This window comes from Chinchilla lanigera, unplaced genomic scaffold (assembly GCF_000276665.1).
Source record: "Chinchilla lanigera isolate Chin_1 unplaced genomic scaffold, ChiLan1.0 scaffold00045, whole genome shotgun sequence".
NCBI lineage: Eukaryota > Metazoa > Chordata > Mammalia > Rodentia > Chinchillidae > Chinchilla > Chinchilla lanigera.
Window position 1 is genome coordinate 7,804,233 of NW_004955446.1, and position 13,904 is coordinate 7,818,136.

At 38.2% G+C, this 13,904-nt stretch overlaps 1 protein-coding gene across 2 annotated transcripts in view; it reads left to right on the forward strand.

Annotated features, from left to right (window-relative positions):
• Depdc1b (DEP domain containing 1B) overlaps positions 1 to 13,904 on the forward strand; it is a 64,441-nt gene that overhangs the window by 11,455 nt on the left and 39,082 nt on the right. For both annotated transcript variants that reach the window (XM_005392659.2, XM_005392660.2), the window contains exon 3: positions 11,426 to 11,561. In XM_005392659.2, the coding sequence (XP_005392716.1) occupies positions 11,426 to 11,561 (136 nt within the window). The remainder of the gene's footprint in view (positions 1 to 11,425; positions 11,562 to 13,904) is intronic.

Here is a 13,904-nt window from a genome sequence, read left to right on the forward strand (position 1 = left end):
TTAAGTGATCCTCTTGCTTCAGCCTCCCAAATAGCTGGAAACCGCAGGTGCACAACACTGTACCTGGCTGGAATTTTATTTTCAAATATTTTTGGTCCTTGGTTGATTGACTCTGAGATGCAGAACCCAAGGATACAGAGGGGCAATAGCAATCATTTCTTGTTTCTGTAAAAGAATACTTGTGAATCATAAAGGGAGCAGTATTTTCTTTTGTTACTTATCCCCTGAAAATTCATTTCTAGGTGGAGGTTCTGTAAGTTACCCTTGACTTTTTACCAGTTATCGAGATTAATTTCAGGCAAAATCTATTTAGATGCGTAAATTATTTGTGAAGGTACCTGTGCTTTGTATCGAAAGTCAGCTAATGAGTGTGTAGCCAGCTGCTTCACATGCAGGCTTCTGTGACTGGTGCTTAAGATCTTACTGTTACATACCAGTGCTCTGGGAAGAGCTGCCCATGCTGCCCTATGTGCCTGCCATGTTGCCAACTGCTCTCCCTTGAGGAATGGTGCTGGGTAAGTTATGAACCCAGAAGAGGAGGATATGAGCTAGAGGCAGGTTAGATTTGAAGACAGATGGAGAGTCTATAAAGTTGCAGAATGCAGGAACATGCTTTTAAAGATCCAACTGCATAGAAGAGCTGGGAAGGACATTGGAAAGTTCTTGCTGAGAAGAAAGAAACTAACATACCAGAGCATCTGTGGTATTCTATTTTTCTTTTTTTTTTTGGTACCAGGAAATGAACTCAGGACCTTGTGCTTGCCTGGCAGGTGCATGTGCCACTGAGCTATATCCCCGACCCATCTAGACTCACCAAGTATTGCATCTTCTAATTTAGCATCTGTAGATGTAGGCGATAGTGTCCTAATTTTAAAGGTTAGGAAATTAGTAAGGCTGAAGTTGACTGACTTGTTCAAAGCCATCCAGTTACTAGTGGAAGACTCATGATTTGAATTGAGATTTATCTCTGAAGCCTGTGGTTCTTATGTGTGCTAGGCTTTCTCTCTATAAGATGAGGTTGACTTAGCTTAGCAAATACATTAGTGATCAGTAAACACAGAATAATAAACAAGAAACATTTGATGTGGGTCACATGTGTTTATATTTATATAGAGTTCCTGTATAGCATTAAGTGTGATGTAAGACATATTAAATAATAAGGTATCTTGTTCAAAAAGTTCTCCAATAAAGGAAGTAAGGGCAATGTAATTAGCCTAAATACTTAAATAGATACAGCAAGAGAGAAGTGATACCCTGGGTCTGTAGAATTAGAAAAAGATATGTGAAATATAAATGCTCTGCATTGTGTGTGTGTGTGTGTGTGTGTGTGTGTGTGTATGTGTATTTTGTGCTGTCAGCGATTGAACTGATACGGCAAGCAAGTTCAATGAGACCGGCATTCACAAGAGACAGAAAGAGCAGGAATGAACAAAACTTTAGTGGGCCAGCTGACAGACAGTCTCTAACCAGGAGCCAGAGAAGATGTCTACCCCAATGTGGGTCTCAGCTTCTGTTTAAGTACATTTTTAGGTTTCCATAGTAACCATTACCTCATTTTTGGGAATCTTACAAAAATGTCACACAACTATCACAAAGTTTACTTCTCCCAGAAGCTGTTGGACAGCCAGAATCCAGATGACCATTCCAGTTTAACTTTTAGTATACTTCCCAATTTGTCCTCTTTGTTCTGTTCCCATTTTATGAGTCTGCTCTCCTTTAACTGGGTTGATAACTAACCACAGGGAAGGGGTGAAGAGTGGGGTCAACTACAGCTTAAGTGAACTTCTGTTAATATGGAGTTAGAAAAAAGAAAGTATAGTCTCTCTTGCCTGTCAGAACCAGGGCCTTATGCACGTTAGGCAAGTGTTCTATCACTAATGTTACATTCACAGCACTTAATTATATTTTTTAAGAGAGTGATTACATATATATGTATTTGATGATTTTGTAGCAAAGATGATCAGTAAATCCTTTATTTTCAAATGGATCAAAAACTATGTTAGACTTAAGAAGTATGTATTATATTTGTTCAGTTAATGCATGTAAATTTGTTGGCTATGATTTTTTTTTTAAGAACCGGAGTTAAGTGTGGAAAATGGAAGGGAAAGTGAATTGAGTGTGCAAGAAAACAAAACAATGCCTGGCGCATGCCTGTAGTCCCAGCACTTGGGAGGCTGAAGCAGCAGGATCGCTGAAAGTTTGAGGCCAACATGGGCTATGTAGTGAGTTTAAGGCCAGCCTGGACTATATAGTGAGATCCTGTTTCAAAGAAACCAAAAAAAAAGAGAAAACAAAGCAAGATTCTGCTGTTTGGATGATAGTAATAAGTACATGTTGTAGAGAAGGAGTCAGCATTATTTTTTTGTCACTTTGTTGTTCCCAACACTTATAGCTAAAAAGAGTTCTGGATTTGCTGCTGGTGAAGATAACCTTAGATGTCTCTAATGAATACTCAGCTATTTTTTGTTCTTAACAAAGCTTCGGTACCCTATGTAATTGCAGAAGAGAACCAGTTATACTGTTGTCTTGGTTACTTTCTTGTTGCTGGGACAAAATACCTGATAACCACAAGTTAAAGGATCGACGGTTTGTTAGCTCAGTTTGTAGGGATTTCAGTCCATAGCCCATAGCTGGCCCCAAGGCAGGGTGACATGGCAGAGAACTATTGCAGAGGAGAAACAGTCCACAGCAGGGCAGGTAGGAAGCAGCAAGCTTGCCTTCCTTCTATCCCTTTTACCCAATCTGGACTACAAGCCTATTGGTTGGTACTACCCACTTTCAGGGTATGCTAAGCCAGTCAGTAGACTAGTTTAGTTATCACTTATCCTTAATTCATATTCCTTAATTCATGTTCACACACTCTAGATCCAGGAACCTCTGAAAAGCCCCACCTATGAGTACACAAGGCTTGGAGGAAGAGCTAGAAACAAGCCATAACAACTATGTTATATTTTCATAAGAAATTTTGTAAGGATGTGGCTCAGTGGTAGAGCTCTTGAGTCACCAGTGGTAGAGCTCTTGAGTCACCTGGGTTTGATCCTCAGATCAGAAAAAAAAATCCTTCTAGATCTTTTCATGACAACCCTATGGGATAGACAGGTGTCTATTTCATCCTTAGAGAACCACTCGTCCCTTTAAAATGTTTAAACAAAACACCAGAAATGTCTTGGTTAAAGAAATTTCATACTGATTGTCATGTCTGCCTGTCTTGTATGTGAACAGATAATTATGTGGTATTATTTAAATCTAATGTAAGTTTCTAAAAATGGAAGTGTACCATGATAATTCCATGCTGCCTGAGAATAAGATCTAAAATAATCAGTCTTGAAATTGGATGTGTTGCTCAGAAAGTTTTGTCACACACTTAGAGTCCCAGCTACTAACAAGACCAAGGGAAATTACTTGAGCCCAGGAATTCATCATCATCCTGGGTAACATTTACAAGATTCTGTTAAAAAGAAAAAAAAAGGACTTCAGAGTATTTCAGATTTTGGTTTGCAGATTTCAGTGTTTTTGGGTTAGAGATACTCAACTGGTAAAGTCCATGTAAATATTCTAAAATCTGGAGAACTCTGAAACCTGAAACACTTCTGGTCTTAAATATTTCAGATAATAAGACTCTTAAGAGGATAAGAGCACAAGCCATACATGGGGAGAAAATGCTTGCAAACCACATATGGGATGATGAATGAAGAATATGAAGAATATGTAAATGACTTATAAACAGCAATAGCAAAGTGACCAACCAATTAAAAAAAACTAACAAAAGACTTGAACAGACACTTGAGAATACACAGATAGCAGATAGCCCTTGAAGAGATGTTTTAACACAGTTAGCCTAATGGAAGAGCAAATTAAAGCCCTGATGAAATACCACATGTCTACCAGAAGACAGTGGCCTGTGCTAGCGAGGATGATGCAAAGCAGCTGGAACTCATTGCTGGTGGGAAACCTAGATCGACCATCACTTTGGAACAGAGCTTGCCAGTTTCTCTTACGGTTACTAAGTACCTACTGTGTGACTCAGCATTCCCACCCCTGAATATCTACCCTACAGCAGTGAAAACTTAATGTTCACATGGAAACTTACAACTGAATGTTTATGGCAGCTTTATTAATAATTGCTAATAGCTGGGAATAACCTCAATATCCTGTGTTTGAATTGGATAAATAGCATACATGGGGGAAGTAGTGTTTTTAGAAGTGATGAAATTGTTCTGCTTTCTGGTTGTGATGGTGGTCACATAAATATGGACATGTGTTAAGACTGATAGAACAATGCTTGCACACCAGAAAAAGTGTGTACATGTGAATTTTACTGTAGCCTGATGAGCCAGAGATTTGAAAAGTGTCTATTTGTTCCTGTAGTATAAAACATCCTATTACACCACTAGGTATAAAACATAGTATAAAACATATATAATATACTTGAGGTATATTAACCCTCAGTCATTATTCATCTTATTACTGTGTGTTATTGGGACACAATAATTACATCTTGGGGAATTGGTAAATGTGTGTATCACACCTTGACCATTTTTACTACCCTTCTCTCTCCTCAAAGAATATGAGTACAGCATTCCTTTCTGGGAGAAATTCATCACTGTCCTGTAGGTTTGTTTGCAGGGACCTGTTTCAGTTAGCTCACTCTTCAAATTAATGGACTATGCACTCCCTCTAGTGGACCTCTTTTGTTTTTATAGGAAAGCCCCAAATGTGTGTCATTTTATTTTTCTTTTGCTCTTACACATTTCATCAAGTTCTGAGTTCTTAACTGTTTCATACATATTAAAAAAAGCATCATGGCAGAATTAATTGAAAAACATGTTGACAATCTATTTCATCTTGCTTCAGTTGGTGTTACAGTTGACACCTAAATAATATCAGCACTTGCGCTGTGATGATCAGTTCTTCAGGCACTAGATTTAAATGTCTGAAATACTCAGGAAATAAAGGGTAAGGGAGTAGAGACTCTCTTTTCACCAGCCTGGGGGTCAGCAGGCTTGGCCTGTACTGGGCCAGATAGTAAATACCTGTAAGTCATGAGAGTTATACAATCTGTTGGAACCTCCGTGGTTTATAGTGGAAACAGCCATAGGCAGTATGTAAGTGCATTGGCATCATGGTTGTGTTCCCGTACAAGGGATGGGGTTTGACCTCAAGCCCATAGTTGCCAGGCCCTTTTAAGTTTCTGAAGGGGGAAAACTGTCACCAGTTCTTGTAACTCTGTCACCTAGTGGTAATAGGAGGTACTTACATTTCTTGCATTGAGATGAGGTTTTTACACATGCATTATGAATCAGTGGAAGATTCCCATAGTATAGGCCATCTGAGAATGAGATGCTAGGATGGATTTGATATGTAAGAGACTTAATGTGGGGATGGAGGGAGTTGATGGAGGGAGCCTTCAGACTGAGGCAAGTACGAGCTTGGTCAAAGTGGAGAGCAGAAGAATTGGGTAGGAGGAGCCTAGGACCACAGGGTCCTAGGCTGATGGGGGGTCTGCAACCAAAGGTTGCTGCCTGGCTAGGAATGGCCTGGCTCCCTTACCTGCTGTGCTCTGTGCTGGGCTGGAGGCAGCCTGGGGGAAGTGGGAAGGGTATAGCAGCTGGGGCTGTCAGGCTCCTGAAGGGAGAGATGAGCCCGCACCTCTGTGGCCAGCAGTCTGTTTCTTTTGTGCACAGATCCACTTCCCCACGTGTGCGGGTTGCTTTCTCCCTGGGGGCAGACCTCCGAGATGAAGTTACTGGGAAGACTCTAACCCCTGTCACTGCAGCTGTTCTGGCTGTGGCTGGTGCTCATCCTGCTCCTGTCTGCATTGTGAGTGCCTTCACCCACAGCCATCACCTGCTGAGTGCCTCACCTGCCAGGGTGACTTGCACTTATAACCATGCACTTACCAGACTGCTGTTTCTACACCGATCCACTTGCAGTTACAGTGGAACGAGAAAGCACCAAGAGGTGCCATGCAGACACCCAGGTGCCTCAGGTACTCCTACCTGCCCCTGTGTGTCAGTGCAGGCCTCACTCCTGAGATCAGAATCAAGGAACCCATATATCCCTTTCAGAGACAGGGCCACAAAGGGCAGAGCCCAGAGTTGTGGAGATGGGAAGCACAAGGTCTCACAGGGAATCATGGTGGGTGGTAAATGGGGCCATGCCTGCTTGCAGTTTTTGTTTCTGGTGCGCTTTATATTTATTTTTTTTATTTCTTTTTTTTTTTAATTTTTCCGGTACTGGGAGTTGAACTCACAACCTCGCGCTTGCCAGGCAGGCGCTGTGCCGCTGAGCTAAATCCCCAGTCCCTGTTTTCTTTTTAGTTCTAGAGGAACACATTATATCTTGAAATCAGGTAGTGTGTTTCCCAGCTTTGTTCTTTTTCAGAATTGCTTTGATTATTTTAGTTTGTTTGCCTTTCTATATAAATTTTAGAATTAGCAAGTTTATTCCTGTAAAAATTCCTGCTAGGATTTTAAATGCAGTTATTTGGAATCAGTAGATCAGTTTGAGGAGATTTAGTATTTTAACAAATTTGAGTGTTCTACGTCATGAATATGGTACATCTTTTTTTTTTTTTAAAAAAGCCCTTTAGTCTCTCAGTAGTATTTTGTAGTTCTAAGTTTGTATATGTTTTATTAGCTTTAGGTCTAAGTAGTTCATGTTTTTTGATGCTATTTAAAATGGTTGCTTTCCTTGTGAAAGATACGTCTTTTCTTTTTTGGTGGTGGTACTGGGGATTGAACTTTTGCACTGAGATGCATCCCTAACTCTTCATTTTTTATTTTAAGACAGGGTATTGTTCAATCATTAAGTTGCTCACGCTAGGCTTCAACTTGTGATCCCCCTGACTCAGCCTCCTAGATTTTTGGGATTAAAGGCATGCACCACCGTACCCAGCTACATTTCTTTTTTTTTAAGTCAGACATGTTTTATACAATTTTTAAAGCAAAAACAAAGGAAGACCAGTAGAGGGAGCTCTGCTCTTTTTTTAAAATTTTGTTTTCAATTTTATTGAGAAACGTATTTTTCATACAAGAGTATATGAATTGTACCTGAACAATTTGTATAATAACAGAAAACAGATCCCTGCTTACCCACAATTTGCACATCTTGAGAGGTTATCAATATTTTGACTCTGGTGAACCAACCTATCATCGGTTAGTGGAGATGTGGCTGACTTCCACTTGTTTGCTATTATAAATTATACTGCTGTGAGCCGCGATGGACATACCTCCTGCACACATGTGACAGTTGCCTCTAGGGTACCAGAGTTACACAGGAGAAGATTACATTTGGAGGATATGTGAATGTCCCTCTTTCCTAAGTAATAGCAGACTGTTTTCCATAGTGCATATACTCATTTTTATTCCACTAGTAGAAAATATTTTATTTTGCCAGTCCAGTCTGGTCTGTCTGAGATACTCTTCATTGTGATTTTTTAAAATTTTTAAGATATTTGTAGTACATAATGATTACATTTATTGTGGGGAGTTGGAAAATGCATGTAATATATCTTAATTCTTTTTACTTCCTTTCCTTCTCATTTCCCTCATCATGGTGTTAACTTAAATTTTTTTGATTACTGATGTGATTTAGTATAAATTTCTTTTTTTTTGGGACAGAGTCTCACCATGTAGTTCATTCTGACCTCAAACTCACGGTGATGCTCCTGCCTCAGCCTTCTAAGTGCTGGGATTACAGGCATGCACCACCATGTGCAGCTTGATTTAGTATGGTTTTATATGTTTATTTAATCTTCTTCATTGCACCTCTGGAAATACTTGGTTCATGTCTTTCTTTATACATTTTTTTTTCTTATAGAGTCTTAGTAGTTTGAAATATATATATATGTATATATGTAATATTAATCTTTTGTCAGTTATACCAATATGAGACCTCTCATATTCTCTCTTTTTATTCTCTAACTCTAACTCTAACTCTCTCTCTCTCTCTCTCTCTCTCTCTGTATCTCTGTCACTTTCATTGCTGGGGATGGAGCCTAGGGCCTTGTGCATGCTAGGCAAATGCTCTACCACTGAGCTACACTCCAGCCCTTATTTTTTCCTCTATACTTATGGCATCTCCACGAACAGAAAAGTTCTTAATTTTAGGTAATTGAATGTATCAGTTTTTTCTTTACTATATGGCTTTAATATCTTAGAATATGTATATATATATGTATATATATACAAGATAGCTAAGATAATTGTACTACTAATTTCTGTTAGCTCATTGAAAGGGACCATTAATACTTACATTGTTTAGAATCTCTTTATTACCCAGAGTCAGAGTGGTATTGCTTTTATATTGTGCAGTGATTTTGCCCATGATTTTTCATGGTGGTGTGAATTAGGGAAAAACTGAGGGAGTGAGTTGGAACTTTCAGCCCCACCCACCAAACTTTTGTAGGAGACTTCTCCATGTGAAAGTGATAGTTCAAAGAGGCAGGACACTTGGAGGGCCTCACTAGACTCAGAGAGGAGGAAAAATGCACCCTGCCTGTTGACAGTGGCAAGATCACACTGCAGAGAAGCAAAGGGCAGCTGAACTGCCCTAAACACCTTTGGAATGTAATTAACTTTGGAGATGTGGTAGTCTGCCTCAGGGAGGCAATTTCATTTTTCCCAAAAGGATAACTGTTGACCCAGTACTGTTTATTGAACATTCCATGGTTTCCCATAGCTGTGTAATGTCCATTCTGTTATAAATCATGTTTCCAAGTCTGGATGTGTGTTTGTTTTAGATTTTCATTTAGGCCCTTGGTTTTCAACTTGGGACAGCTCTGCAGGGACGATTCGGCAACATTCAGAGGAGTTTTTGATGGTCATATATAACAGATATTTATATGTTGGGAAGTACTACTAATACCCAGTGGGTAGAGACCGGGGGTGCTGCTCAGCGTCCTGCCGTACACAAGACAGTCCCACAGCAAAGGACTGGCTCTAAGTGTTGGTGATGCTGCCATGAAGAAACCCTGGTTTATGCAGCCGTAGTGCCTGGCTACATTGTCTTCACAGGTCTTCATATCTTGTAGGGCAAATCACCTCCCTTTGTCTTTCTTCTTGAAGCAAATCTTCATTATTTTTGGCCCTTTGCATTTCCATATGAATTTTAAGTCACTTTATCATGTTTCATGAAAAACTTCATATTTTCATTATAATTTCATTGTAATTATAGATGCTCATGAAGAAAATTGAAATTTTGTAATATTGAATCTTATTTACCAATGTGACATATTTCTCTGTCAATTTACTTCTTTAGTATCTTTCAGTAGTTTTATAATTTTCATATGAAAGAGCTTGCAAATCTCTTGTGGAAGATGGTTTGCTGTCCTGGCCAGTTAGTTACAAGGCTTTTAGTAAATTGCTTTCCTCTCTTGGTCCTTAATTTTCGTATGTGAAAAATGCGACATTTGCTTTATGTCAACTCTAAAGGACGTTTTAGCCCGAGACTACCTGATTAAAATGGTAAAATGTTAGGATTAAGTTGATAACTTTCAGTGCACAAAACAAAAATGATTCACTGGAGGGAATTCTTCTGCATCTTGTCTCAGACAAAGTTGGCAGACTTCAGTGAAAATAACAAACACACCTCCAGACCTCCTGTTGATAGCTACAAATGTCACTAGAGGCAAAGAGCCCATCTTTGGAGGGGTGGGGGTGGGAAGGGACTCTTGGCCTCTCTTTAATCACAATTCTGTACATAAGAAATTCTGCTTTGGTCTTTGGGTGGTATGACTTGTTTTGGGGTGTGGAAATATAAGAAACCCGTTTTTGAACCTCGGAGGACATTTTTAGATTATTCAATTTAATTCCTCCCTAGAGGAATGAGTAGATTGTGACTTAGATATATTTTTGCTTTCCAAAAGACATACAGTTTATGAGAAGGCCAGGCCTAGAACTCAGGTTCAAAAATTTCTATACCATAGTTAAGAGAATTGAATGGGTGAGTAAGGAGTGGTATTGGTGGTGGGGTAAGGGGAAGGATTGTGTTTACTTTTTAATGGACTGAGAGGTGGGTTGGTCTGTAAACGCCTGGAATTATGTAGAGGGGTGTGTGTGTGTGTGTGTGTGTGTGTGTATGTGTGTACACAAGTGTGTACATAAATGCCATAGTTTGGCTGGAAATGGGACTTTTGTTGTGATTGTGGATTTTTAAGAAATTCGATTGGATGCTGGCATTTACTTATCAAAGGAGGATACCATGACTGGCTTTAGAGAGTCATTTAGTTTATATTTTGGACTCTTTTGGGAATACTGACATAGTAAGTTGATAACCAGAAATTTAAGCTTTCAGTTATTTATCTTTAACTTGATTTAATGATTTCCAGACTTCACATTTTTTTCTTACTGACTCAAAACTGACTCAAAACTGACTTTTCAAGTAAAGTGCCGTTATTAGATGTTCTTTTCAGAGAAGATGAAACTCATCTTTTCTCCATTAGTCATCTTTTTTGAAGTTTCTTGAGACTGTTCATATATATATGAATAACTGGGATAGCTGTACTGCTGATGTGTAATGGTGTATTGAAAGGAACAGTTAATGCTAAAAATTTTTTATATTCTGACCAATTTTCCATGCTTATATCTGGTAATCTGAGCAACTGATTTGAAGACAACAATATGCAGTGGAATAACCATTGGTGAATTCCTACCATCCTATCTGGTAAAACTCTATATTATCTCTAATGTTTTATCTAATAATTATTTTTTTATTTTCTTTAATGGTTTGAACAATCTTCCATTCTTACATCTGGTAATCTGAGCAGCGTAGTTGAAGATAACAATATGTAATATAACAACCACTGTTAATTCCTATCATTTTGTTTTACAACCCTGTATCACTTTTAATGTTCTTGCTTTGCTTTGTTTATGTTTGTGATGTTGGTATGCTGCTATTGTTCTTTTTTTTTTTTTTTACTACTCTCTTTAAAGTGAAAAATAATAAAGTGAATATTAGGCCAAATGACTTTTGTGTTAATGTACTCTTCCTTAGCAGATACTGAAGATTTATCAGTTGTTGTATTTGGAACTTACCATCTGTAAGTTTTGGCTAAAGTTTTATGGCAATGAGGAGTTCAAGCTGACTGAAGTAAAGGGCCTGGCATCCCATGAAGAGCACCTTTAATCACAAAAATCAAAGATAGGACAAGTTTTATTTATTTATTTTTTAAATGTATCACATAGTTGAGAACTTTTTTCTATAAATGTTATTTGATGGGCATAATGCATTTTTTTTTTAAAAACACATTATTATTGGCTGCAATTAGCTATGTTTAATGATTTGATGAATGCTGAGCCCATATATTACTTGATATTTCGGGTTATTCCATAAATCCCCAAGAATACAAGTTGCGGGAACTATTGTTAAAATATCTGTATCTCCCACTGACTGCAGTAATAGAGTATTTCTTCTTGGCTTTTAGATTTCCTCCATCCTCACCCCTGAAACCATATCCAAAGAAGCCCCCATACCAAAGGGGTGTTATTAAATTCCCAGAATGGAATGATTCCCCGCCAGGCACTTTACAAGAGAACATCCCAGTGAGGCCGGTTGTGATGGTAAGTGCTGTGGATGAAAGACAGGGGACCCTTACTGGGAGGAATCATCGAGGAGCCCCTTAGGCTTGGTCCACTCCCTTCTCTTGGTTCTTCCTGATGGTAGTGTGGAGGTACCTTAAAACAGTAGCACATTGTCAACAGTTGAGAGACCAATTAACAAAGATGGGCTTTTTCAGCTTTTCACTCTTGGCCATTGACATTTTGACCAAATTTATGGGCTATATTTACATATGTTCTGTCAGGGAAGATTTCTGTTGAACTCCCTTTTCTTGTCTGTTCTATGACTTACTCTTCTTCCTTTCTGTTTTTTCCTGAACTTCATATAATCATTATCAGTTGAGAGCGAGAGGGTAGGGCATGGTGTATTGTGGAATGACCTGTGACACCATGTATGAACAAAGGCAGCCTCTTCCAGTCTTGGAAAAACCTCAGACTCACTGTGAGTCCTCTCCCCCAGCCTTTTTTGCATACTTTTTCCTTGAAACAGCCCTAGTAGAATAATGTCAGGATTGAGATAATCATAAAAAATAAAATACAGGGAAAAATGTATAAGGTAGTTTTAAAGAATTTTATAAACACAAAGGTGTTAAGTTAATATAGTCATATAAAACTTGATGTCCAGAACATAGTTTTGTTTACAAAGATATGATGAAACCATTTTTAGGCAGTGTAGTTAAAAAAATAATTCTAAAGAGACTGCATTGTGTTTCAGTTTGCAGAAAATAGATAAGAAGCTTAGACTTTTATCAAAAATGATTCAAGGACAAGAGCGACGCTGTTGATGGAGATAGGGACTCCATGGTTGTGCAGATTTGTCAGGGTTTAATTGATGTAAAGGCAGGTTATGTTAAATGGGAGTGTCTAACAGACAGACAGAGACAATGTGCTTGAAATTTAGAGAAGGCCATATGTGGAAGTCCTCTATTAAAACTGTTTGAGTATTCCTGTATGCCAGGCATTGTGCCAACTTCTACAGAGACAGTAATCCATGCCACATTTTTTACTGTAAAAGGGCTCACGGTCCAGGGAAGCACACAGTACAAAATTAACTATTAGAAACAGAATGGAAATACTCTGAATAAGTGTTATCTGAGAACTTTATATCTAATTAGGAGTAGTTAGTTATTGTCTGGTTGATAGTTCCCATCCTGGAGAAAATTAAAATATAAGTTCCAAGAGATCGGGTACATTTTTTGAACATTTGTATTAAAACACCTAATATGACTCTTTAACTAGAGCTGTTACTCAATAGGCATTTTTTCATTGTAGGGTCACCTGGTGTTGTTTATACACAGAGATAAAATCCCATATTAAGTTAATGTGCTTTTACTGTCGTTGATTTACTGACTTCCTGTTTTGTTCTCTGTGGTTCTGTAAAGTTGTAACATTCCAGGTGTTCTCACCCAGAAAACCAAGTGTTCATTAGCACATTTTCATCAGCTGTTCGGGGTTTGACACCAGTGACAGCCACTTCTATTTTTAGTTTCCAATTTTTCGGGAGTTCCAAGTGCTATGCCAGAGTTCTACATTCATCACCTGCTTGATCCCCCTAAACCTGTTTCTCCCCTGGCCATCTGTCCCTAGAGAGAATTACTATAAGTAACATTTTTATTGTGTATTGTTTTTTTCCGTGCATATTTTTAACACAAAAATGAGGTCCTGGAGGCTATTTTGTAGCCTCTATTCTTCACTTAATGTGTTATGACAGTTTTTTATGTTGTTAAACTTCTGTTTGTTTTTTTGAGGCAGGATCTTGCTCTGTAGTTCAGGCGGGCCTTGAACTCACTGTACCCCAGGCTGGCGTGGAACTGGCAGTGATCCTCCTGCCTCAGCCTCCTGAGTGCTGAGATTACAGTGTACCACTATGCCTGGCTCATGTTTTTAAGCATATGACTTCATTTTTATTGTCTGTATCATGTCTAATATAAAAGTGATATATTTAATTTTTTTTATAGGTAATATTTAAATATATTCGTAAGTTTTTTAAGGATATATTTGGAAGCAGATTTGCTAGGCAAATGCAACAACCTATGTGCTGGATATGAAAAACAAAACCCTGTTTTAGATATTTAAAAATTCAGATAGCTATATAGCCTTTGAAATTTTTTGTAATTCAATAATTTTTTAAAAACAAAAGCAAACCAAAACCAAGGCAAAAATACAACCTTCCTACTCCTTCCTCCCACAGATTAGTAAGATTTTTCTATAATATTTCTTACACTAAAAACTATTAATAGAAACTCTTTGGAAATGACTTCTAATATATTTTGCCTTTAAAGGTCAAAATTTATCTTTGTCATTATGAAAAGAAAGTGTTATAACTTATGTTCACTAGCGTGTATG